This window comes from Equus quagga, chromosome 14, assembly GCF_021613505.1.
Source record: "Equus quagga isolate Etosha38 chromosome 14, UCLA_HA_Equagga_1.0, whole genome shotgun sequence".
NCBI lineage: Eukaryota > Metazoa > Chordata > Mammalia > Perissodactyla > Equidae > Equus > Equus quagga.
This window is the reverse complement of record NC_060280.1, coordinates 41,637,360-41,665,338: the sequence shown is the minus strand read 5'-3', so window position 1 is coordinate 41,665,338 and position 27,979 is coordinate 41,637,360. Positions and strand designations below refer to the sequence as shown.

The window sequence follows — 27,979 nt, the reverse complement described above, 5'->3', positions numbered from 1 at the left end:
TTCTGACATTAATGAATGAGAGTATTAATTTTGTGGGGAGAAATTTTATTTTAGTTGGGTAAAGCCTTCATTAAAAAAAAACTTGCTTCAGTTTTATGAGATCCTGAAAGAAAATTAGGGCATCTGACTTATTTATTTATAAGATTGAAGATATATTTCTGTGTCTTTAATGTCTGTATCTTCAGTTCTATATCTTGTAGATTCTACATCTAGAAAAAAAATCCTTAATTAAGAGAGAGTTTTGTAAAATGGAATATAAATATCAGCTTCTGTGCTCAACTGAGCCATTACATTTGTGCTCATAAGCAGTTCAGTGACTGTCTCTTAATCTTCAGTTTTTTCATTTGTTTAAAGGAGATTATAAAATCAACTCTACTTTCCTCCAAGCTTATTGTGAGGATCATGGAATTCTTAAATGATTTATGGAGATAGTCTTTGTCTATCTTTTCTCTTTATCTGTGAGGAGATAAAGCACTAGAGAAATTAAGTGAATAAATATGATTCCAATGTTTGATTTCTGATAGGAGAATGTAGCCAAGTAATTCGCTGATGGTTCAATATGGGTCAATCTATTAAAATAAGTAATATATCTTAATAACAGATGACAGGAATACAAGCGTGTTTTCATCTCAATAGATTTTAAAATGGCAGTTATTAAATCTGAACTCTAATTCTGGATTTAAAAAATCAGAGTAAACTAGGAATTAATTTTCTTCATAGAATTAAAAAATGTAAAAGCCAGAATTGAGATCGTACTTAATAGTGAAGCACTAGATGCATTCCTAAGAAAATTATGAATAAACCAAAGTGGTATTTTTAATTCCACCATTATGTACATTTGGTAATAAGTAAACCTTTAGAATTATTAGAAAGAAAGCAACAGCAAATTGTCATTATTTCCAGAAAGGTGGATATAATCATCTAGCCAGAAAATCAAGAGAATTATAGAAAAAATTAATATTATACCAAATAAAAGAGTTGAAATAGGTAAATGGATACAAAACAAATATTAAAAAAATCTTTAGTATAATAGTTATAATCAGTTTGAAAAGTGAAAAAAATAAGATATTACAATTGCAACAAAAAACAAAGTACCTAGGAATAAACTTAATAGGAAATGAAGTAAAATCTATATAGAAAGAACACAGAACTTCACTGAGAGAAATAGGTAGAGATTTGAATGAAGATTGTATATTGCAAAGATAGTGTTCTTCCTCAATTACTTTATAGGTTTGTTGCAATTCCAATCAAAGTCTCAGATAGGTTATTTTGCTCGTTTTTTGAATTTAGCAATGTTCACCTGGAGGGAATATCCAAGTTTGTGTTCCAAAAGAGGAGTAAAGGGAGGATGTGCCTTCGTAAACATTATAATGATTAAGCTTTAGTAACTTAAAACAGAATAGGCCGTACTGGCAAAACTTACCAAGACATGGAACCAAGAGGCAGAGTTGATAGAAAACCTTGGAAGAGACTTTGCTGTATATAAGATCCTGCTAAATAATGAAGGCGCCCTTAAAAATTTATGAGAAAAATAAGGCTTGAGTGAAATTCTAGATAAATTACAGAGTTAACTATAAAAAAATGACACCATTAAAAATTTAGAAGAAACTTTAAGTGAATATCTATGAGACCTCAAAATGGACAAGGAAAAACTTGACAGCCTAAAAATATGAAAACTAAAACTTCTGCATGTCAATATACATTATAAAAATTGACAAGTTAACATGTTATTGGGCAAATTATTGCAGTTACATGGAACTAGTACATTGTTAAAATTTAAAGAATTTACACATAATTAAGAAAATTTTGCTATAGAAAGGGGTAATTATTATGAACAGATAGGTCACAGAAGAATTAAAAGTAACACACAAATGAAATAATACCCAAGTCCACTTATACAAAGTAATGAAAACTTATAAAGTAGAATCTGAGTTTGGGGAAACAGGTGTTCCTACTCTGTGATTGGGTTTGTAATTGATAAATATGTTTTCAGAGAGCATTGGGTGTTGGGTATGAAAAGCATTACTAAAGTATGCCTTTGGATATAGCAATTCCACTTCTGGGAATTTAAATGTAAAAAGAATCAGATGTGTGCAAAAGGCATATGTTACAAGGATGTTAATGATCTGGTTTATGATAGGAAAAACTGAATGGAGTACATGTGAAACAATTGGCTATTGCTTAAATCAAGGGTTCTAAAAGATTCTAGGAGTTGTGTGAGACTCGTCTAAGTGGTTTTTGTAAATACCTGCCTTCCACCTGCAAGATTCTAATATATGAATATCCACTCGGGCATATGAAATAAAATAACTGTTAGTCTTTTTACTTCTCTCAAACATTCTATAGATTCTGCTTATCCTACCTCTTCCTTTTCAGACCCTCTCCTCCCCCAGGGCAATAACACCAAGATGTCATTTTTAAGTTATACTACATTGTCCGGGAAAAGAATATAAAACTTTGATGAGTATTTATTTAATTTCTCTCCATTTAAGTTTCTTTGAATTACTCTTAAAATGTGTTTTGAGATTGGAACATTGATTGTTTTAGAAATCATTTGAAAATTGAAAATATTGGTAAAAGGACAGCAAAAGTACATATTAGCAGATTATTATCTGCTCCTTAGCCTGACATCATAATAACTTTACAATCAACACCATGTTATAATTCTTTTCATGTATCTTTATTTGAAATACAAAGAACCTTAAAATGATAAAGTGTTGCTTATAATTTTTGTCAGTTCTCTCTGCATAGTATGTTAATGCTTTCATATTAATAGATAAATCTCAGATGAACTCATATTTTAACTTTCGTATGTTGTGACGTGTTTGAAACAATGCACGATCTTTTTAGTGAGATGGAATATACAGTGACATTGAAACTAAGTTTTTTTTTTCCAGAGTTTCTAACTATGACATCTTCTGGTATACTCATAATCTCTTCTTTGTCTTCTACATGCTGCTGATGTTGCATGTTTCAGGGTAAGTTAAGAAAAATATTTTTAAAACCATGTGTGCTTAAAAATGAGGTAATGAAAGAAATATATGGGAATTTTCATAGTAAGTGGTGAAATCATTTGGTTGCTTAAAATTGAGGGTAGTTTCAAGAATGGAAGAAATAGTTCTATTTTTAGCATGGCATGTTTTAATGAAACTATTATAAAAGTACATTAAAGTGGAAAGACAGTTACTTCTCTCACAATGTTGTAGTTTTTAAAGTCACCTATGGTTGTATCCTGATACCCTCTAAAAGAAAGTTAGTAAGAAGTGAAGAACTTCAAGAAGATATTTGAGGTTTTGTATTTTCAGAAACTCCTTATGTCTTGATGCTGCAGAATTTGTAACAATGGGGTTGCCAGTTTTTAGTTTAAACAGGTCTAGAGACAGTAATAGTTGCAGAGAAAACCGAAGATTTACAATGGCGAAAGATAAGGATCTGTCAAAAAAAACAGAAAATCACAAAGTGAAAAAGAAAGCATCTTAAGCTTGTTAACATACAAAGAATATACCCAAAATATTCTGAAAAGTATGTGGACCCAAGCAGTGTATTCAAAAGTATGGTGCTTAAAATAATCTATTGGTTAGAGGAAGGAAATAATATATTTTTGTCTATGCATACGTCTGCATAATCGCCAGCAGCAGACTTGTGGTTTTGATTTGACACGCTCAGATGACACAATAGGCCATTGTCTGGCATCGGGTCCACTTGGTTTAGCAGAAGGATACAGGATAGAAAACATCCAGTGTTGGTAGGATGTTGTCAGTGCTGCAGGAGTCTCCATAGTTGTTCAGGAACCATTTCCACCTCCTCTCCCTTACCCGACATGTAGTAACTCAGTTGTAAGATGAGGAGACTATAGGGATGGGCATGGACTACCTTGCCTTGGGAAAGGCTCATGCCCCACAGGAACCAGTGTCTTGGTAACAGCTCAGGTCTCCTCAAGTGATGCCCTCAGTTGCACGAACATGCTGCATCCAGGGAGCTGTGGTCTGTGAGTCCTAAAATTATTTTATGGTTTACTCATAGTCCTGGTCCAGATGCATCCCACCAATAATAAACAATGTTGCCTGGTAACACAGCTGGCATTCTCCATTTATCTTAACCCCAAATGTTTCCAGGGAAACAGTGTTTAGAGAAAGGTTCAGACTTGCTGTTAATCCTTCTTTCAGAATGTTTTATAATGTACTTTGTCAGTACAGTAGGTCATATACATAAATTATATCTTTATTTCAGGTTGCATGTTCAAAATATGTTTTGCCCCTGATTTTGAAGACCAGTGGTTTAGACAACAATATTAAACGGGTCTCTATCTTGGTAGGTTGAGTTAGATTTGTTCTGCACCATGGTTCTAGAACATCTGGTTGCAGAGTGTCAGAAACATGGCCACACGTTATAATCCCAACTTCCAGCTAGCCATTCCTGCCACTCAGGGAAGAGGGCCATGCTCAGGGGAAGCTCTGGGTTTTATCATTTCCCCTTGTGGGGATGACACGTTCTGCGGGGCGTTAGGACACCGAGAAGGCTCTTGGTAGAGGAGATCTGCTTTACGTTCTGTTCTTTCAATGGCTTGTTTGTCTGTTCAGGGCCATTATCATAAAATGGACTATGAATAAGCTGATGCTACCAACGGTAATAGTAATTCGAAACAGTTACTTAATACTTACTATGTGCCACGTATAAAGTCAAAATGATATAGGTGCTTTATGTCATTAAAGGATCACAATTTTATAAGGTAAATAATATTGTTAGTCGCCCTTCACAGGTGGGAAAACTGAGGTTTAAAGAGAGTAACTTGCTACAGTTTACTTAACTGATGGATTCAAATCCAGGCATTCTGACTCAAAAACTCATATCTTTTACTACTGGGCCCTATATTTTTTGTGGAGCTGTGTGCTTCTAAGAATTGGTCTTAAGACTTTTTTTAAAGGTTAATATCTTGATTTATCTGGGATTTCGATTATCTATCTGTCTATCTTCATCATCATCTATCTATAGCAGATGAGAGAAAATGTAATCATTTCTTAGTATAATTAATTATGCATTCTCTTGCCTTTATGTTGTACTAAATTAAGACTGGAAAAATCTCTTTCTTTGTAATTCAAAATAGAATCTTCTTTTTTTGGAGGTTCAAGAGTTCAAACAGACTTCTTAAGTTTAAAGAGGATTATACTGAGAGTCCTTTCTCCATTTTTTTTGAAAGTAAAAGAAGGCATATTTAAATTTTGACTTTACTTTTATAGAACAAAGTTTGTAAAGTGACTTTAATTTATACAAAGAAATAACAAATAGCGTCTATTGGATGAATTATAAATAATCTATTATACCAACTGAATTAATAGTTCTTTACATATTATCAGTAGAAATGAAGAAAACAGTTATCCTTTTTTTCTTCTTCTTCTCCCCAAAGTCCTCTAGTACGTAGTTGTATATTCTAGTTGTGAGTGCCTCTGGTTGTGCTGTGTGGGACGCCGCCTCAGCATGGCCTGATGAGCAGTGCCATGTCTGCACCCAGTATCCGAACTGGCGAAACCCCTAGCTGCCGAAGCAGAGCGCGTGAACTTAACTACTCAGCCATGGGGCCACCCCCAAGAAAACAGTTATTCTAATACTGAAATAAGTGTCATGCAACAAATACACAATTACAAGCATTCTATAGTGCACATTTTTTTTCTATGAAGTTTATTTTTTTAATTGTAGTATAATTAAAAAATAAACTTGGGGGACCGGACCTTTGGCCAAGTGATTAAGTTTGCATGCTCCACTTTGGCAGCTTCACCTTGCCTGTTTGGATCCTGGGTGTGGACCTACGCACCACCCATCAAGCCATGCTGTGGCAGCATCCCTTGTAGAACTAGAATGACCTACAACTAGGGTATGCCACTGCTTAATGGGGCTTTGGGAAGAAAAGAAAAGAGGAAGATTGGCACCAGATGTTAGCTCAGTGCCAATCTTCCTCACCAAAAAGTAAAAAAAAATAAAAAAATAAACTTGGGGCCAGCCCTGTGGTGTAGTGGTTAAGTTCAGCAGCCCAGGTTCACTGGTTCGTATCCCAGGCATGAACCTACACAGCTCATCAGCTATGCTGTGGCAGCAACCCACACATAAAGTAGAGGAAGATTGGCACAGATGTTAGCTCAGGGCTAATCTTCCTCAGCAAAAAAATAAAAATTAAAAAAATAAACTTGTATATATTTACAGTGTACAATGTGATGATTTACATATACATTGTGAAATGATTACCACAATGAAGTGAATTAACACATCCATCACCTCACATGGTTACCTTTTTTTTTTTTCTGATGAGAAGGCTTAAGATCTACTCTCTTAGGAAATTTCAAGTATACAGTACAGTATGATTAGCTATAGTCATCATGCTGTATGCAGGATCCCCAGAACTTATTCATCTTATAAATAAAACTTTGTAATCCTATGAAACTTAATTGGGAAGAAAGCTATGTAGGTTATGCTTCTGGTGTGAGAAAAATTACTACTGATGAATCTTAGAGCTTTCTCAAAATGGAACATTTCTCAAAATGTTCTTTTTTATTGATAAGTGATCTGTTATAAGTAAATCTATTGAAGTTCTTATCATTTGTGGCAATGTTGAGAACTTAGACATATCTGTACTTATGAAATACCTTGATAATTTCATTCTCTAGCTTTTGATTATACGAATAAAGTGCAGGCATTCAAAGAAGTTTCTTGGATTTGTATTGAGATTTCTGTTAAACAATATGCTTTAGGTTCAAACGGAAAATCACTACTTGCTGGGCATTTAGTCCTCTCTCCATCAATGTGCTCAGTACTATAACAAGACGTAAAAGAATAATATAACATATGATCCTTAGTCTCCTGGCATTGGGAATTAGTTTGGGGTAAAAAAAATCAATTGAAAGAGCTAGAGATAAGTTTAGACTGCATATCTCAAGTGTAAACATATTTTATTTATAAGAATTCTAGTGGTTCAGAGAATTGAAAGATCAATGTGGGCCAGAAATTTTAAAAAATTTCAGGCTTCAAGGATGAAGCTATTAGAAATTATTGACCGGTTTCTCTCCCTAAGCAGACTTTTTGCAGTAAGAGAAGCAGTTGCCCAATATGATTTTCTAAGATCAATTTTTCTTCATAGAATCTCAAATTTTGAAGGAAGCTTAAAAGATATCTTGACCAAGCCTGTTTTTTTTCCTTTTTTTCGTGAGGAAGATTCGCCCTGAGCTAACATCTGTTGCCAATCCTCCTCTTCTTTTTATTTTTTTTGCTTGAGGAAGATTAGCCCTGAGCTAACATCTGTGCTAATCTTCCCCTACTTTGTACGTGGGATGCCTCCAGAACATGGCTGATGAGTGGAGTAGGTCCATACCCCAGATCCAAACTCGCGAAACTGGGCCGCTGAAGCAGAGCACGCGGAACTTTAAGCACTCGGCCATAGGGCCAGCCCCTTGACCAAGCCTCCTTTCATCTTCCCTCCAATATGTTTAAGTAAACGTCTAATTCTAAACAAGCCCATTCTATCTTTAGGAAGCTCTGATTCTCACAAAGCTCTTTCATTTTTGAACCAGAATTTATTTTATTTTAATTTCTATCCAGTGATTTAAAAGTCTGTGACTCTGGGGGCCGTGGAAATTGAGACCCTCTCCTTCTCCAGATTCTATTCATCTGTTCCTTGAATGACAGTATTTCAAGTCTCATCATTATTCTGAACTTTCTCCTTGAGTATATTAATAGTTAATATCATTGAGTACTTATCTTGTACCTTACTAACGTTTGATCTCTTTAGACCCTCCCAACAACCCTGGCAAAATGAGTTGTTATTCTTATTCCTGTTGTCCACGTGAGAAAACGGGCAGTGACAGCTGAAGTATCTTGCTGAGTCATGGCTAGTAAGCAGAAGAGCTTGGGTTTGAACCCAGGTATCAGATTCCTGAGGCCACATTCCTCACCACTCAGTTTGGCACAGCTTCCCTGCATCCCTTTTAAAACTGGAGACCAAGCTCAGTGTGGTGCTCCTGGGTATGTGCTCTGACATTGGTAAAGTACACGTCTCACCTTGTCACTCCAAATATTGCAGTAAATATTATTTAGGACCAAATTATCTCATTCCTTGATTATCTGTGCCCTTAGCTTAACCTAGTTTTTATTCCTATTACCTTTATTTTAGATTTCTAAAAATTATTTAGAAGCAAATCTATTGCATGACACCCTAAAAAATTGCACTTCATATACTCAAAATTCAGCTGTTCCTTTTCGGTGTTCATTTGGGTCTTTAAACTACATGAATTTTCCTTTCTAGGAGGTCGATATACCAAGGCAATTAAGAGCTACATCACTTAATAGCTGTATGACCTGGCCAGATAATTTGATCTTTCTTTTTCCTATCTATTAAGTGGGATTAATGAATTCGCCCACATTGTAGTGTTGTCTCGGATTTACATAAGTGAATGCAGCAATGTAGGCAGAATATAGACATAATAAATGTTAGCAAGAAAAAAGTATACTTTCATCAAAAGCAATAGCTGCATCAGGAAGAAACTCCACATTTAACAGTTTGATGAATCAGTTTTTTTGATAAAGACAGCACTTTTGAGAAGCCCAGATTGTCCTATCACCAAAGTAATATTATGAGCATATAATAAAAACTGCTTAGCAGATCAAAAGAATATTCCTGAAAGGGCAAAAATTTTGATGACATTGTCAGGTCTCAAAATTCAATTGATTGTAACAATAAAGGTCTATCTTGTGATTTACAAGACAAGCTTTCTCCTGAGGAATTTTTTCCTTCTAATTTTTAACACACCTTTCTAGGACATTGCTATTTGTGTGCTGTAGTAAAGATATTTTAATTCAGAAGATATTTGGGGAAAAAAAAGCCAAAACTGTTTCCTCTTCTCAGACATGTATGTAACTGGACATTTGTTTCTTCATTTTCACTTGAAAAACTCATCAGAAGGAGATTCATACTGCCATTCTCACTTACTGATAAAAGGGATGTTGGAGAGAAAAGCAATTATGAATGTCACAGCCGCAGCTGAGAGCCAAACCTACTCCTTTGAAAGGCACGTGGAGGGAATGCACTGGCAATGAGATTTGGCAGCCTTGCCTCTCGATCTTACAATAGTCAACTCTCCCACTGGCTTTAGCTTGGGAGTGTTACATGGGTAGTAATTGTATTTTATTTTTTTATTTACATGAGAGAGGAATTATAATGTGAAAATTCTGGAAAAGAGAGGGAGAACATCCTCCTCAAATGTATGAATGGCAATGAGAGTCAATGTACAAATAATTTCTTGTGCCAGCTCTACTGGCTGCCTCAGACCATATGTTATTATTTAAATGATACCTGGATTATTCTTTTAATCAGAACTCTCTGCCATTCAAGACTACTTGCTGGCAAGAGTTCATTATAGAGCATGATTTGTATTCTGTTGGTATTATTTTTCCTAGGGGATTTAAAAGGAATCATTTTCTATGTGCATGTTTTTAAAAAACATTTCTTCTTTTTTTTTTGAGGAAGATTAACCCTGAGCTAACATCTGCCAATCCTCCTCTTTTTTGCTGAGGAAGACTGGCCCTGAGCTAACATCCATGCCCATCTTCCTCTACTTTACATGTGGGACGCCTGCCACGGCTGGCTTGCCAGGCGGTGCCGTGTCTGCACCTGGGATCCAAACTGGTGAACCCTGGGCTGTTGAAGCAGAACCTGCGCACTTAACTGCTGCACCACCGGGCCGACCCCTAAAAGCATTTCTTCTTTAAACCAGGGGAACACAGTAGACAGCCTTTATCAGCATTGACATTAATGACCCAGAGGTACTGTCGGCTTCACAGGAGTTTAGGCTCAGGAAGTTAAGCAGGGTTAGACAAATATTTAGGAGGTTAGGCTTGTTGTTCTGACTTATCCTCCTTCCACCATGTCCTCGGGAGGAGGAAATTAAGGATATAGTTGGGGGACGGAGGCATATATGTAATATAGTTAAGTGTTAAAAGTTGCTGTTCCTAAGTATCTTGTCTTTTAGAAACCACTTGCACTGAGGGCTCTCTTTACCTACCCTGATGTGGCAGGGGGAGAGGTTTGGGTGATCTTCCTCCTGGGGAGGGGCACCTCCTCTTCTTAGAATGTCAATGGGAACTTGGGTGAAGCCCAGGGAAAGGAAGGCCCAGAGGTAGGATTGTTAAGCCAATCTATTCTGGCACTGAGGGGGAAAAATTTTCTTTCCCCATACTTTCATTTAAGTTTTCCTTTCCTTGTCTCTAGATTTGCAGTGACTATGTAACTTATTGTCTAAACCAGATACTGCTGAGAATGAAATGGGATACTATTAATAATTAAGCGGTGGCTATGGGAAAACCAGGACGTACGGTCATTCTACCTATTTCTATGTGTAGGAGAAAGTTCTAGGGAGGCTGATGGACTGCTTTTAAGGTAGACTGTGAGCCAGAATCAGAGAAGGAGACCTTTCCTTGAAAATGGGCTCTACATGGGTATTTGGGAGCCCAGAACCTTAAAGTAATCAAAATGGTAGATTTGCCTAGCTTCGTCTCACTTTAGAGATTATATGTGGATGTCCCCTACCATGGCAGATAGAAGGTTGAGGATTTGCGTGTTCATGACTGTGGATAAATCTTTTGTATACTCTCCATCAGTCTTACAGGTGACCTGTTATGAATACTTTCCAGATGCTTAATTTCTGATGGGTCTGACAGTTATTGTAAGTTTGATGCCTGTTATTTCTACCACAAAGTCCTACGTCTTCTTCAATAGAGTAGGAGTTCTTAACTTGGATTTACAATCTCTATGAATCATTGAATGGATTCACGGGGTTCATGAATTCCTGGAATACACTCTCTCTCTCTCTCTCTCTCTCTCTGTGTGTATCTATAGCTTTCATTAGATTCCCAGAGCTGCATGTGGCCCAAAAGAAATTAAAAATAACTGAACTGGAGCCTCTTAAAGCTAGATTTTTACAAGAAAGTTATAATATTAAATTTATACATTTTATATCTCCTGCTTAGGTTTTATCCAGAGTTGAAAACAATGGATTGTGGGGAACATAAGAACTACTGGGGCGATTTTCTTCTCCCGTAAAAGCTACTGTGAGGAGAACTTACCTGACAAATATTGCTATGGACTTATCAATCCCATTATCATTTTAGAGGCTAATAATGATAATATTCATGATAATTTCCAAAGTTTAGGTAATATTTAACATGAGACAGGTACTGTTATTGGCTCTTTACTCATATACATATATGAATATATATATATATATATATATATATATAGTGCTTTTTTAAATACAGTACAACGAGGTAAGTACTGTTCCCCTGCTTTTACAAATGTGAAATGAGGCGCAGAAGGTTAAATTAAATTATTGTGCAAAGCCATCCAGCGAGAACCTGAAAGGGTTTGGGATTGAGCCCGCACAGTCTGGCCCCAGAATATGCGTTTAATTCCTTCCATTTTCTTGAATTATTGAATTATTTATTCAATTTCAGAGGTACCTTTGCTTGTGAATGAAATGTAGTCATGTCATGTAAACATCTAGGATATCTTTCCAGTTCATCTATATAAGTTGGTGAGTGCAGGTGTGTGTATGTTTGTGTGTTTTGAGTGAGAAATTCAATTTTGTTACAAGTTACATAGAATCTAAGATTTTGAAGTGAAATTTAGTGCCCCCAAAAAACAATAAGAAGGAAATGCCTTCTTTTTGGTTCTGCTTTATAAATGTTTCTTAAAATGTACAACCTTGTTATGGTACATAACTTTATAATTAATCTCATAGTAGAATTACATTTATGTGATACTTTAACCTCAAAAATTCTTCCACGTAACTTGAAAATAACAATGAAAAAAGCTAGACTCTAGACTAAAGGCAATAAAAATACAGTGGGAGAGATACTGTTGTCAGGATTTCTGTTTCCACACTGTGTCTTTGTAACTCTTCATTTGGTGAACATGTTGTCCACATCTTTTAAAGTCTGTTACCAAGTCTCAAAGTGGTGCCTGCCAGTGCTAGAAAAATAGATTAAGGAGAAGAATGAAAATTGCATGGAGAATAAGAAAAAAGAAAGAACCTACATAAATACTCCTTGAAAATGTCCGGGGGGAAGAGAAATTCACATAAACACCAAACATCCAGAAGTATAGAATATTACACACTATGTAAAACCATAGGTAAAAGGGAAAAAGTCAGGTGGTAACTGAAGCTGTAGTTGAATAGTAGAAAATTCCAGGGTTTTCTTCTGCCTACCCCCATTATGTATCTGTGAGTTCAAATATGAAAAAGAAAAGAAAAGAGAGCAGAGTGATCTATCCTAGGTAAAGTAGTGTTTTTGAGGGTAGGAATGTTTCTTACCCGTCTTTATCCATGGGATCCCTTTCATATGTCATCACTCATTCAGTATTTGTTGCATTAAGCTGAATTGTATTAATTGGCTTCTATTTAGGAATGTGTTGTCATTCTTGGTCCTTCCAATTTTCATCAATTATCAAAGCATTGAAGATAACAATAAAAAATAATCTGTGTATTTTTTTAACTGTAACTTGGATTCCCATTTTGAAACTGTCACTTATATTTAGTGTTATCTAGAGAATAAGTTATTATGGCAACTAGTACATCAATTTCTGTGCCAGAGAAATTAGCTTGACTATTTTGGTTGTGTTGTAGACTGGCACATTTTTGTTAGGGATTTTTGTGTACTTCTGTGACTAAAATTCTTTGGCTCACAGAAGGAAAAAATTTCATCTCTCTTTGTTTTCTTTCACTTTTTCATTTTGAACTTTTCATTTCATTGTATAGGATGAATAAAATTCCTGAAGAATTAAATCTTTCTTGTATGGAATTTAAATCCCCCTTGAGTAATATTTACATGTTTTCCATATGTTAATAAATATAACATTGTATACAATTATGATCTTTAAGACATGCATGTGTCTTTTTCCCATTCATAGGATTTATTTTCATTTTTATGTAAAAAGAGATTTTTCTGTCTAACTATTCTGGACTAAAGTCTTATGATTTGTTTACTTTTGCTGATATTTTATCCTATAAGCCAGGTGGGGGTGGGGATTGAGGTTACGTGCTGTTGTCTCCTGTAAGGATGCCTTATACTTGTACAGTTTGTTTGTATTTATAGAGGGGTATAGTATAGACAGAGCATTTTCATGGACTTGAATTCATTTATGCTTTAAGCTACACTTATTAATGAATTTTTAATCTTCTAAACTGTGAGTTTACTTTTTCCCTAGTTTGAGGATAGAAATAGGGAGCTTCAGACCAAATAGTGGTTCACATAATTTTAATCAGTTTTTCTCCTGGGATCTGATTTATCATAACAGGTGGTTCTAGCTGGAGGTAGAGGGTGAGAAAGTTGGGGAGAAAGGAGGGGAAGAAGGGCTGTCGTTTTTTTCAGTACATTAGCATTTGTTTGAAATGTGAAATAATCCTTTTATTCACCTCTGCCATTTTAATGAAGCCTGAAAGCAGAGGAAATACTAAGAAATATTGGATGCTTGCATATTCTTTTCTTTCCAAGAGCTCGAAGTCCTTTTCCTTATAGACCTGTGAAGTAGAGAATAACAGGCGCTCGCTCTCCTTTTCAGATGAGGAAACTTAGTGAAAGGACCTGTTTTACTTCACACGCTTAGGAAAGGTTCCAGTCTTGATTCTATGTCCTTAGATTTTTCGGTTTACATTTGCCAGCTCCATAGTGTCTGTGGCATGCCACTTAATTTGTAGGGCCCACTGTAAAATGCAAATGCAAGCCCCTTTGATCAAACGTATTAAGCATTTCAAGATGGTGACAACAGAGCATTGAACCAATCACAGGCCTTTCTAAAAGCAGGGTCTCGTGCGACTGCACTGGTCACCCACCTGTGATGCCAGCCCTGACTGTACTGCCCCATCTTGTACTCTGCATAATGCCACTAGCAAGAGCTAGACACAGTGTGTGCTCCAGACAAGCTGCAGGATGTGAGTACACTCAGCTATCAGAGGAAAGAATGCAGAGGCAAGGACCTGGCTGGGCCAAAGTGGGAATAAGAGTAGACACTTTGGTTTGATGAGTGCCCAGATGCTTAGGGTTTCCCTGATGCATACTGGATCCCTCGTTTAAGAAAGCACTCTCCTTCTAGATGCTGCTGTCAGGCAGGCTTGACTCTCTTGATAACTCGTCTGCTTAGCTTAGGATTGGCTCAGGGTCCGGGCAGGGCTGAGATCTGAGGTTGGACATTTGCAGTTCTCAAGGGGGGAGAGGGGAGATGTTAGTTGCGGATTGGTTTAATGCTACCTTCCTGCAAAGGTGAGTGTACTCCATGGCCTATTTTGTTTAATATCATTTGCTAAAATCTAGACATCTTTTTCAAAGGTAAATTTTGAGTTCAAACTCACCTCGTGTTTGTTAAACACGGATGATTCCTCAATCATGTGTTTCAACAACAACCACAACGAAAAGTTGTTTATACGCTAATTCATTCAGTGAATGTTTATTAACACTTGCTATAGATTATAGGCACTGGAAAAATAGCTGTTCACAGGACCAATCCTTGATGTTAGGTAGTATACATTCTAGTGGATTCCACAGAAGCCAGTGAATCCCAGCAGATTTTGAAATATAGAATTTGAATGTATTTTCTTAAGCTCTTTTTTTGTACATGAAGCAAAGTAAAAAGAACCATCAGAAACAAGTTGTTGTAATTTTTCAGTAAGGAAAAGAAATATTTTGTGCGTTATAGAATACTAGGAAAAAAGCGGGTTCCTCATGGGACAAGGATTTTTTCCTCCACTTTAAAGAAGGATTAAAATCACCACAAACATAAAGGTCACATAAGAGACACTGCATTTGTTAGAAATGTTTAATGTGCAATTAAAGTAGGGCCAATTTTGTGATTTTCCTTTAGGCAGGCATGGTATTTTGTGATATTTAACTTTTGCTATAAAATATTTTTATGATTTGTATGTTGTAACCTAGTAGGATTTATTCTATGTGCTGTACTATTTTCTATGACTTTGTCACAGCCAAGCATTAAGAAAAAAGATAGTATGGCTATAATGCCCCTTGAAGGAAACAGGAAAAAAGAAAGAAACCTAGTTTTGAAAGACTGTTGAGTGTTGAAAGCAAGTCTTGAAATCCTTGCAGGCCAAAAACAAGAGCACCCACAGCTATGTATTTTGATACACCATAAAATCTTTCATTTCTCATGATAGAAAAATACTAGACATTCCAAGGATACTTCAAAATCTCTCCTTTGGAACATAATACAATATAACTAACAAAAATAATAATAAGCTTTCTTATTCCCACGTAGTGTGTGCCTCCTTCCCCTACCCCCTGCTATATCACTGTCTTAACTTGGCAAGGCTCTCTGTTTACCATTCACTAACATCTTTTCCGTTCCTGTTTTTCTCTTTCAAATTACTTATCATTTAATTATGAAGGATACAATACATAAAAGAATGTTCCCTTTTGACTTTTGGAAGCACTTGCTATGTTAAAAGAAATTATGTGGTTATTATTTGCTTTTAAAAATCAATTCACTAGAAATATATTGAAGATTTTCTATGTGCAAAAAAGCTTGCCAGAGGGCTGGTGAGGTTTAGCAGTGAGTATGGACATATAGGGGATATATAAATGCATAAGACTTGATCCCTTCTACTAATTTTGGAATAAACCATGTGTGTTTGTTCATCCTGTTCTCTCATATTGGCGTGCCATTTTCCTATTCTCTAACCATTGGAATCTCACACCGTTCAATTGTTTCTTTCATGAAGCTCTTTCCAGAATTTCGTAATCAAATTTCATCATCTCTAATTGTCTTGAGAGCACTATACATCTATATAGCATTGCTCATTTTGCTTTTCTGTTGTTGTTGCTTTCATGTCTGATTATACTAAGTATAACTGTTCTGTGGCTATTCGATTTAAATTAATTAAAATGAAATAATATGAAAAATATATCTCTTTACTTGCACTAGCCACATTTCACTTGCTTGACAGCCACGTGTAGCTCATGATTTCTATGTTAAAGAGCACAAATTTAGACCATTTTCACCATTATCAAAAGTTCTATTGGATAGCAGAGCACTAGATTGTAAGCTTCTTGAAGGCAGAAGACATATCAAATTAATAAGGTTCAAAACTTAATATAATAATAAATGTGAAATAGGCATACCTCAGTGGTGATAAGGAAGAAGAAAGATCAGGATTGCTCAGCAGATAGCAGAGCTGTGTGTTACTTAAAGCTCTGTTATATTTGGGAAGAGTGCATTAAACCCCAAAGGAAGGCATGTATTATGTCTGCTGAAATAAATATAGTTACTAGGAATTCAAAACAATGATAAAAACTGCACATAATATATAACAATTTTAACAAATGTGGTCACAGTGAAGTAAATGGACTGAAGAAATGATATCATATTTTTATCTATCAATGTAAATATCCATGATACCTAGTCTACATTCCTATTCAAAATTATTCAGAATAAAATAATTTTGATGGGCTTGAAATATAATTTTTAAAGAAATATTATGCTCTAAGAGTACATATGCTGAGAATTGTAAGAAATTCTGCACTAGTACCAAAGAAACGAGCACTTCTATTTTTATTAGTACAATGAAAATGTAAGTTATTGCATTTAATTGAACTTGAAAAATAACATCAAATTATTGGCTTGGCAGTAATATACTACCTCCTTTTCCATATCTATAACTGTGTAGAGACATAAAATTTTGTTCAATGCATTCGTTGGTCTTCAGTTTTAGAATATTGTCCATAAGTAGCATGGGGCTTCTGCAGGGGGAGTAGCCCTGGTACAAGGAAGGAACATGGCCTTTGGACTCTGATTTGGCCACTGACTGACAGTGTGGTCTTCAGCAGACTACTTAACAGTTTCAAATGTTTTCACTCATTCGAGGATGGGGTCACTGATCTTTACCACACACATTTGTTATGAAGTTTATAGAAATAAGCATTGAAGCATCAAGCACCTGTCTCGCATGCTCATACCTATCCTTTCAGTACTGAGTTCAAAACCTGACAGTGTCCTTCCTTGGGAACCTAGCAGTATCTTTACCACCTAATTTAGCCAAATAACCTGAGATTTTGTACTTGATTATTTTTTTTGATGAATGATATTTTTTGCTGGTTATCATTATTTATAGATCTTTTCTCTCTTATCCATGTTTCTTTGATGGCAACAATTACCAACTGAGACAAAGAGAAGGTCATTTTAAGGGGCTTTTGAGGCAGAGGTAGCCTATGCCATTTAGCTTGAGAGTAGCTTAAAATATTGTAAAGCTGTCAAAATTAAAAGGGATTTTAGAATATTATGTGCTTCTTTATATACCGAGAACAGCAACACTGTTTACTTGACTGGGCTGGCCTGCAGATTTGTACTGCATAGTAACAGCATTTATCATTCTAAGGACCATTAGGACGTGAGGTGGTCTCCACCTGAACATTGTTATGATTTGGAAGAAGGAATAAATAACATTCCTTTGTCTGATATTAAGCAGCCCCCTTCCAAAACACACACACACACTCACACACACACTCACACACTCACACACACATACGTCATTGGACCTTAATTCCAGGCTTTTGTTCCTTTTGAACTCTTTTCCTTGATGTCTACTTCTTTAACCAACTGATTTGCTTTGCATGATGTAGATTTTCGGAGTTAGGAGGATCAGGTTCTGAATCCCATGCTTGAACTACTACTTAGTTAATCTCTTACCTAAACAAAGGCCTTAGGTTTCTCATCTGTGGAATGGGAATAAAAAACTCACCTTTTATTTTTTTTTAAAGATTTTATTTTTTTCCTTTTTCTCCCCAAAGGCCCCAGGTGCATAGTTGTGTATTCTTAGTTGTGGGTCCTTCTACTTGTGGTATGTGGGATGTCACCTTAGCACGGCTTGATGAGCGGTGCCGTGTCCGCGCCCAGAATCCGAACCAGTGAAACCCTGGCCACTGCAGTGGAGCAGGCAAACTTAACCACTCGGCTCTGGGGCCGGCCCCCAAAACTTACCTTTTATGATTATTTTGTTTTGAAGTTTAAGTGGGAAATAGATGTTTGCAGAATTCTGGACGCAAGCTTTTTTAATAAATATTAATCTTCCGTTCCTTACCTTTTTCATAGGTATGTTGTGAGCATCCCGTGAACTAACATGCTATATAGTGAGTGGTGAAGAGCATGGAATTTGAGTCAGACCTGGTTCAAGTTGTGGCTCTGCCGCTTATCATCTGTGTGACCCTGGGGTGTTATTTAACCCATTAAAATAGTTTCTTAATTTGTAAAATGGAAATAATAATTCCTATTTCGTGCAGTTGCAAGGACAATGTGAAATGTATATAAATTACTCTGTACTGGACCTGGTATCTACTATACATTACTAAACTGTTACTAAAACAGTCTTCAAATTTTATCTGTGGTCTGACTTATGTTCAGCTTCTTCCAAGATATCTTCTAAACAAGATTTTAAGTTTCTGGAGCATTACGGGCCAGATTTGACCACTTTTTGAACTCTGTAGCACCACCTAGAACAGTGCCAAGCGTATCATGCCAATATTTGTTCAACTTGTGGCCAATAGAATAAATGCTTGAGATTTTTGGCCTACCCATCTTTCAGCCACTACCCTCGGGATGGTCAATAGGAGCAACAGGTTTGGGTAAATCGTTATGTGTAATGCAAACTAAATCAAAGTAATGGATTTTCCAAGTATAATGTCACAACAATTGTATTATATGACTAGAACTCTATGAAGGATTATGTACTTGGCTCATATTTGTATAATATCCATTAATTTACTCCATACCTAGGCCATATCTACTGCATTACTTCAAAAAATGTGTGTGTGGCCTTCCATGGATGGTATATAATATAGCCCACCACTTGGATGCCCCTGACATATGCTATATGCTCTCTAATGACTTCATGATGACTAGTTATAGGGAAGAAAGTAAAGAGAGAAAGGGAATTGAACATAAGCAAAAAGGGAAAAAGGGAGAATGATCAGGTTGAGTAGATGGTGCAGTGCGCCAAAGTCTGCCTTGCCCATTGCTTTCCTAGCTCTCATATATTGGATCTATTTACTATCGTTATTCATCTTACAGTTTTTGTTGTTTTAAAATATTATCTTTGTAAAATCATTATAGCTGTGATGTACTTAAAGATATACTTTTTAGGGTACTAAAATTAATTATTTGAGAGCATGAAGGGTAATTTAAAAACTTAGCCAACCAGAAGAAATAATTTTGGAAACCAAAATTTTAATATCTTTAACACAAAAATAAAAAAACACTGAAAAATTTTCAATGCTTTTCCAAATCTTACTTTTTTCTTCAAGATTTGCATATGCAGCTGTGATCTTCTTGATGGTCTGTACAATCTATCATTTGATGCACTGTCCCCGTGAGGTCGGTCTTAACTCCTTATTGATAAGCAACACAAAACGCAGGAAGCTGAATGGTTTGTTTGAGAATGTCACAAAATATGAAACAATCAGAATGGGATTTTAGAGTTTTAAGCTCTCCTGCCTGCCTAATTATTCTGAGCTTTTTATGCAATCTTGTTTATGGAGAAATTGAAAAGAGCAGATTTATGGTCTGATTACTGCATATTAATTGTTTTCAGAGCATAGGAGATGTAAGCTTCCAGTTCCTGTTATTATGTTTGTTTAACGCGTCTCTCTAAATCAACAAGGCCTGTTTTATCTAGTCTTTGCCAAGTCAAATCTGATCCCTGTGCTTTTCCATTTGTGTTTGAAGATACAGCGGAAGTCCTCATCATTGTAGTGTTTATTGAAGTGAAAACTTGTATATGATTCCACAAATGCCTAATTGACTTAAAATAAAGGCTGTCAAATTCAAGAATATTTGGGAAAATTATATATGTTCTTTCCTAAAGTGTTTGTGGCATTTGTTTGGGGACTGAAAATTTGATTTAATCTCACAGTAAAGAATTTGTTAAAAATTTTAAGATTTCTCAATTGGTCCTAAGTGAAATATAGGAGGAACACTTTTTGGATAAATGTTGTATAAAGTTAACAAGAAAAAGAGGTTATTTTCGTATACTGCATCCCCTGATTTTAATCTCTTTTTCATCTCCCTCTTTTTTTTTCTTAATTTAATTTCAGAGGGCTGCTGAAGTATCAAACTAATTTAGACACCCACCCTCCTGGCTGCATCAGTCTTAATGGAACCCGCTACCAGAATATTCACTTGCCAGAGTATCTCTCAGAACATTTTCATGACTCTTCTGGAGAATTTTCAAAACCAGATGAACTTACCCAGAAAACATTTGTGAAGATTTGTAAGGAAGAGCCCAGGTTCCAAGCTAATTTTCCACAGGTCAGATTAATTCTGTGTCTCTGATGGTCTCTGCAAAGTTCGTGTTCCCATAATTATTGCTCAGCATTGCATGTAAACATGTTTTTGAAGGTCTATAAAGCAATTATTTTTGTAGAGTAGAACATTTTAGGATGTTTTAGCAGCAAGTTAGTGCCTATTGTTCCATTGTAGGCAGCAGGCAGCTCAAGGAGAAAGGCCTATGATATTACAGAATATAGAAAATTCTTGCTTAACGGACCATATGATCTTTTCATACTGTGGCGCTGGTGCTTGCCACAAGAGAGGTGACAAAGATATTTTTCTTATCCATTGAGAAAAATAGGTTGAATAATAAAAACAATAGTGAAAGAACTACTACTAATACTGATTATCATTATAGTGTAATATAATATTATGGTACAATATTGTGTATAATAATAAATTATAAAATCAATTTATTGAATGCTTAATATCATCTGCTAGGTACTATGCTAAAATGTACTGTAGGCAAAATCTATTTTAAGATTCATAGTAGCTCTTTGAAGCAATTACTATCATCCTCAATTTTCTGATGAGGAAATTGTGGCTTAAGTACATAAAATGCCCTGAGCAACTCTACAAATGAATGCATGGTAGAAGTGGAGTGCAAAGCCTGGTCTTCCTTTAAAATGCTTGCTCTTGGACAACTGCTTCCCCAAATACCCAGTGAGTAGTTTGATAAGGGCCCTGATCTTCCCTCGTGGCTATGGGAGCTGCCCATGTGGGCATGACCCCCTGTCTTTGCCTTCCAAGTGGAAGTAGGGGATGGTGATGTCAAATGTCTGTTTTAAGAACAGAAGAAAGAGGAGTCAAAAGGTAGAGTGAGTTTGTAGATGACTTTGGGATGAGTATGTTAGTCTTGTGTTTATTATTAAGAATAGTCTTCTAGATTTCTATCTGACTTTACCATTTTAGAACTTTTCTGGGCTTCACACAGTGCTATATGTTAGGCAGGGCATGTATTGGGCCTCCCATTTTGCTGATGTGGAACCTGATGCTCAAAGGGTAAGAGACTGTCCTAAAGCTGCAAGGCTGCTGCATTACTGAGCTGGTCCTGTGATGCCTGCTCTTCACACAGTGTCAAAGTAAACATCAAGAGAGGCATGATGTTTCTGTGTGCAAGGAGAAAGATCTGGAATAACAAAGTAAATAATGTTTTAAAAAGGGACGATTAAAATAAGTTTGGGTTGGAGGCCTCCAAGTGATGAGGGAGATAGATGTGCAGCTGTAGGAGAAGCGTTGGCCACGCAGGCCTCTGCATTGCCAAGAATATACACTTATCCTGGGATCGGGGCTGTCCATCCAGCACACATGCAAAATTGTCACGCTTTCCAAATTCCAAATATTATCTTCTGTTCATATTATATTTGTTTTGTGAAAGTAAGCTCTAAACAATGTGCCTAGTATATCCTGTATTTAAAGATATGTACATATACATATTTTACATTGTGTATATATTATGTATATATGCATTATGCATATACATTATGTGCATTAAAAGTATCTAGGGTTTTCTTTTTCTGACAAACATTGAACTTGTACATTTTTTTCTAAAATCATCTTCAGATTTATTTGAGCTTTTAACTTCCTTTTTTTCCCCTTTAGGTGATGTTATGTATATGCACTACATACACATGTGTAAATGTGTGTGCACAGAAGGATATATGAAATGTATATGATATATGCTGACCTGTTCATGGTAGTTATACTCAGGGCAGTGGTTTGAGGGTAGGGTCTTGACGTTACTTTCCTTTTATTTTATACTTTAGTCTTGTTTGAATAAGTTGCAGTGAGCAACTTCTTTTTTTACTCATTTTTGTTTGTTTTATTGTTTAAAATATAGATTAAAATATTATTCCTGTAATGTGTGAAATAAGCAGTTGGGCAGCATATAAAGATTCCTACAATACAAGTATTTCTTAAAGTGTATTTCAAAAATTCTCCATTAGACTTGGCTTTGGCTTTCTGGACCTTTGTGCCTGTATTGTGCTGAAAGACTTTACAGGTGTATCCGGAGCAATAAGCCAGTCACCATCATCTCGGTCATCAGTCATCCCTCAGATGTCATGGAAATCCGAATGGTCAAAGAAAATTTTAAAGCAAGACCTGGCCAGGTGAGTCAGTGGTCAGCAACTTTTAAAATACCCTTTATCCTTGTATAATTTTTGAAAGTTAGCAGACCATTGGAATACTTGAACTTCATTCTTGGTCATTTAAAAACTATCTTTGTTGCTTTCTAGTATATTATTCTACATTGTCCCAGTGTGTCTGCATTAGAAAACCATCCATTTACCCTCACAATGGTAAGAAATTTGTTTTTTGATTTTTAATTTTTTAGAGTAAAATGCATCTTTTTCTTTTTTCTGTGTGTACTCTACCTCATTCTTGAAATCATTTAAGGCTCTCATAATGTCCTAAATATTTAACTAAGCCATTTTTTTTTAACAAAGAAATATAATTATCTGTTCAGAAACTTTGTGACTTTATTATTTATTATTTTTGATACTTTATAATTCAGGAAGTAATACGTTTAAAATATATTAAAGCTTGTTGATTTAAAAATGCAGAAAGTTTCCTGGATATTTGCAATTTTCCTTTTATGAAGTATATAGCAAAATGTAATATGTGCACTATTTTCTTTAGAGAGATTGAATTTAAGAAAAAAGAGGGTACTCTGAGTTGAAGTGGAAGCATAAAAAAATCCAGGCAGTGTTTAGAAAAGAAAAAGTCCAGTGTAATTGGCACCCAAGCTGTGTATGGTGAAGGGAAAGGAACATAAAGTTGGAAAAATAAAGTGGAATAAATAATGGGGGGAATATCTGGCTAAATAATAGCATCACCAAATAATTTTAGCCTATCTGCACATTGTTTAACATTATTTTTTGCATTATAAAAATAGCATGAGTGTAGTATGAAAAAGTAAACAATTCACAAATATATAAGATAAAATAGGAACTTTTCCTCATTTTCCCCATTTCTCAGTCCATTTCTCCAGAATTTGATATATATTCTTCCAGACATTTTCCTATATGCTTTGGCATAAGTAGGCATTTGACATTTGTTTTGTAATTTGCATTTTCACTCAACAATATATCACGGACAACTTTCTATGTTACTGTATTTGTATATACCTCATCCTTTTTAATGACTGCATAATATTTCACAGTAGGAAAGTACTGTAATTTATTTAATATACTCCTTTGATGATGGGGATTAAGATTTTATTCAATTTCTAACAAAGGTGACTGAGAACAGGCACCACATATTTAAATGTATGCTTAAGAGATGCAAATAAATTAGAATAAATTAGGGATGGAAGCAGAAAAGTAACTGGTGTCAAAGTGCTAAGATGGAGGGTTGGGATTGTACTGTGAATGGGAACCACTTTCAAATTTGGTGTATTAATCAAGTTGCAAACTTGGAAACCTTTGCCAACTTACTTCATTTTTTTGTGCTTCGTTTCCATGGTGTAATGTTGTGATAATCTTACACAATATTAGTAAATATTAGATAGTTAAAAACAATACCTCTTCGTAGATAACGTTGTGTATTTAAATGAACTACTGCAAGTAAAGCAGGTAGAACAAAGCCCGGAGTATGGGAAGTGTCAAGTGCATGTCAAGCACATGTAAATATATGTTTTTACATGTACTTTTTACATGCAATTATGATTTTTATTTCAGTGTGAGTTTTCTCCTTGAGAACATGTACTTGTGAAGACAGCTAGCCTGGAAAAATCTATATTTAAGGGATAAAAGACATAGAAAGGCCATGTCAAATGGTTAGAGAAAGATCAGAAGTTACTTATTCAATAGCATTTCTTTAAAAGAAAAAATATATTTTTGCCTCAGTTGCTCCAAATTTTGCATTCTGTTTGTGTGTAGCAAACTTATTTATTAAGGATTAAACAAAGATAGCCTGGCATCTAGTGAAATAATTAACAACATTCCATTTTATCAAGAAAGATGGCAACACTGGCCTACCTTGGGGAATAAATTAATTTATAGTCATTTCTCCAATAATGATGATAGACGGGTACAGTCCAGACACTCTTTCATCTGGTGCTGTGTGGGTGGTTAGCTAGAGAGAAAGGGGAGATGTCTTGTTGTGAGGAATAGTGGAAACTTAGTTGCCCTCCTGGGATATAAGATTGGGACCTCAGAGATGTTAGGAGTCATCAGGAGCCAAATAGCCATGTCATGCCTTTCACTCCGTCTGGGATGTGCACGCCCTACAAGGCGCTTTAGTATGGATTGCCTTGTTATATGAGAACAGCAGGATGCTTGGCAAGTAAATCTGATTAACAACCTTCACATAGGATGTTTCAGCTGAATCACGAAGCCATTTTCACAGGATTGAATCCACTACAGTCAGAAGCGCTGTGCTTTAGTTCCCATAGTTGTAAGACATGTTTCCATTTCTCTGCATCCATACATCCCATAAACATGAAATTGTAACATAATAAGAAAGGAAGGAATGGAAAAGGGAGAAAATACACAAGTACGTTTGTCTTTATTTAGGTAGTTTAAGAAGTTTGGCCTAATCTTGGGGTCATATGAAATTTACTTCAGAAATTAACCTTCCTTTTGTTTGACACTTTATTTTTTTGCCAGCTTTATTGAAGTATAATTGAAAGATAAAAATTGTGTCTATTTAAGGTATACAACATAAAACTTTACTTTGGAAATCATTTCTTCACCATAGCATCAACTTGAGAACATGAGATAGGAAAGGAAGGAAGTTGCTGAGTGTCAAGTACAGAGAAGAGAGGGCTTTTTTTTACAAAGATATGTTCCAACATATGCAAAAGTAGAGAGAATGGTATAATGAACCCTCATGTACTCATCACCCAGCTTCGACAAAAACAGAGAAGATAGTTTACTTTTTAGTATACATTCTATAAATAAAACTTTTATGCTCTCTCAAAACAGAAAATCTAAGAACTTTTCACCTATGGTATACACCGAGTAGAGGCTTCTAGATCTAAACTCTTTCAGTTGACCTAGGACCCCTTCACAGAGCAAAAGGAAAAATACAAAAATAAAGTGATGTGTAGAACCTGAAGGGCTTTAAGCAAGTGCCCCATGTGGCCTGACCTAGCTCTTAAAAGGTGATTGGGTAAGAGCCGTGAGAGCTCCCACTCCCCCCAGCTGGCTTGAGGACAGATGGGAGGAAAAGATAAGGGGAGAAGGGGATGTTGGGAACAGACAGAAGAAAAGGAACTGGAGGAAGGAGAGAGAGGTGAGAAAGGGAGAACAAGTTTATGTGATGTAAATGGTAGTAGGTATTCATGCAAAGGGCATGAACTTTAGAATTCAGCGCCAGTTCTGTCACTTATTAGTTCTGTGTCTGCGAGAGAATCTCTGAAACTCTCTAAGCCTCAGTTTCATCATCTGCAAATTAATGCTAAGAATACTTATCTGGAAGGGATGTTGTCAACACCAGTTTAACAAAATAATGTGTGTAAAACCCTTGTCACATGATTGGTGTTTAGCATTTGGTAATTATACTATTATTTCTTTCATAATCTCAAAATATTTGATTTTAATTTGGATTATTGCCTTCACTTCTGCAATTATGTTTTTTTGAGAAGCAGATACAGGACATGAACATGTGGTTTTTCAACCTGAAAATGAGAAGCTTTGGGGATGTCACTGTAGTCGCAGTCATTAGAAAATCTGTCATGTAGATGAAGGATTGGATATTTTTCCTTTGAGATCCCAAGGCATAGGAATAAGACTAATAGGTAAATAATTTTAGGAAAATAAATTTTGATTCAATATAACAAAGACATTTCTAACAATGAGACCAGTCCAGAAACTTAGAAAGCTATCTCACAGAAATGTTTGGAAGGATGTTTGTGCTAGCTCAGGACTTTTCAACCTTGGCATTATTGACATTGTGGGTCAGATAATTCTTTGATGTAACACATTGTCCTGTGCATTATAGGATGCTTAACAGCATTGCTAGCCTCTCTACTCACTAGATGCCAATAGTACCCCTAACTTGTGACGTGAAAAATGTCTCCAGACATTGCCAGATGTCCTCTGAGGGCAAATCACTGCAGTTGAGAACCAAAGTGCTAGATGAATAGTTGCCCAACACAGCTTAAAGTGCTCAAGGGTCCCAGGCTGATCTCCCAGGAGCCTCTATGAGAAGGGAGAATTTAGGAGGCGGTAGAGAAGGTCAGGGCTCAGAGTGCCTAGCATGTGTGCTGGGGACCCCAATCTCACTTCAGCAAGAACAGCTCTCTTTCAACTGGTTTGCATATGAGGAGTCTTAAGTACTCATGTGAACATCATCACCTAAAATATTTTTTGCTTATTTAACTAGAATCCTTTTTGAAATTGCATAAAAATTATTTTGGCTACTGTGAATTCCTGAATACTGTCATGTGGCGTAGACTTTTGAAAGAGAATTGGATTAATTTTCAAATTCAGAATTGTTTTCCATATTTGCTGTCATCAACTCCCAAATAATAGTGTTTGGACATGAATCAAAAGAAAAGATAGGATAGCACTACAGAGATAAGACAAAGTTAATCAAGATTTAAAGTGATATGAGAATATTCTGATATCCTTGACGTTTTGGCATGTGAATGAAAGACTATTATATTTTTTCCTATGGAATCCTAAGTTGTAAGAAAAGGAACAACAATACATTATTCTTGGAGAACAAATGTTGGTTTAGTGACTACTTTGGGAAATAGGATGTGTTTAGCTGGGTGGGAGAGAGACAAGAGAGCGTCTCGTCACCTCAGTGAAACTGTTAGGTATTCAGTGCTCCTGAGTCTCCTTCTGAGCAGCCTCTGACAGCAAAGGACGCTCCCCTAGGGCCCTGACTGGAGAGGAAGGCTGGTGAGCCCTCAGCACTAAGACTCTGTCCAGTGCAGGCTTGTTTCAGAAGGTTCGAGTTCAAAAGTGCATTGGATGGAGGCAGAGAGGTTGGATACATACAATTCTGTATTCATCACAGTTTTTCTTCTTTATTACTTTTTTCAATTAAGAAAAGAGTTTTCCTTATTCCTTCCAGTTTTTCCAGGCCACTTCTTCAGTTCTTTTAAAGGAACATGGTTCTCTGAAGATTCTCTGAGGAAAAATAAAAAAGAAAAGACATTTTTCTATGACTGAAAAGAGTTTGGAAAGTAGTGCTTAGTGTACATCCCTTTTAGAAATCCATAGTGTCTGATAATGTATTAATAGTTTTGAGAAGTTCTTTAATAAACAACCCCCCCCATTAAACACTGTTCACCCATTTACTTGACACTTTCCCACTTTTGAGTCTTTGCATAAACCAGTCTCTTCACCCTGGGAATCAGCCCCTGCTTCTTCCACTTTTTCACACACCAACCCCACATATTCTCTCTGCCTGGGCAGCTCCTACTCATCTTTCTCATCTCATCTGAGGGTCACATCTTCTGAGAAGACTTCACTAGCTCTCCATATTAGGTTAAGTTTCTTGACCTTTTCCTCTTATAAGCACTTGTGTACTCTCTTTAACACCAGTGTCATTAGATTATTTGTTTAATGCCTGTCTTCCTCCTAGACCACAACCTCCAGGAGCCCTTTCAAAGATACATTCATAGCACAGTATCTGGTACACAGAGTAACCCAATATGTA

The 27,979-nt window shown here is 35.9% G+C and overlaps 1 protein-coding gene across 2 annotated transcripts in view; it reads left to right on the top strand.

Annotated features, from left to right (window-relative positions):
* The window catches only part of NOX4 (NADPH oxidase 4), a 145,250-nt gene that overhangs the window by 39,442 nt on the left and 77,829 nt on the right, over positions 1-27,979 (top strand). For both annotated transcript variants that reach the window (XM_046686204.1, XM_046686205.1), the window contains exons 8-11: positions 2,898-2,978; positions 20,128-20,341; positions 22,309-22,473; positions 22,600-22,662. In XM_046686204.1, the coding sequence (XP_046542160.1) occupies positions 2,898-2,978; positions 20,128-20,341; positions 22,309-22,473; positions 22,600-22,662 (523 nt within the window). The remainder of the gene's footprint in view (positions 1-2,897; positions 2,979-20,127; positions 20,342-22,308; positions 22,474-22,599; positions 22,663-27,979) is intronic.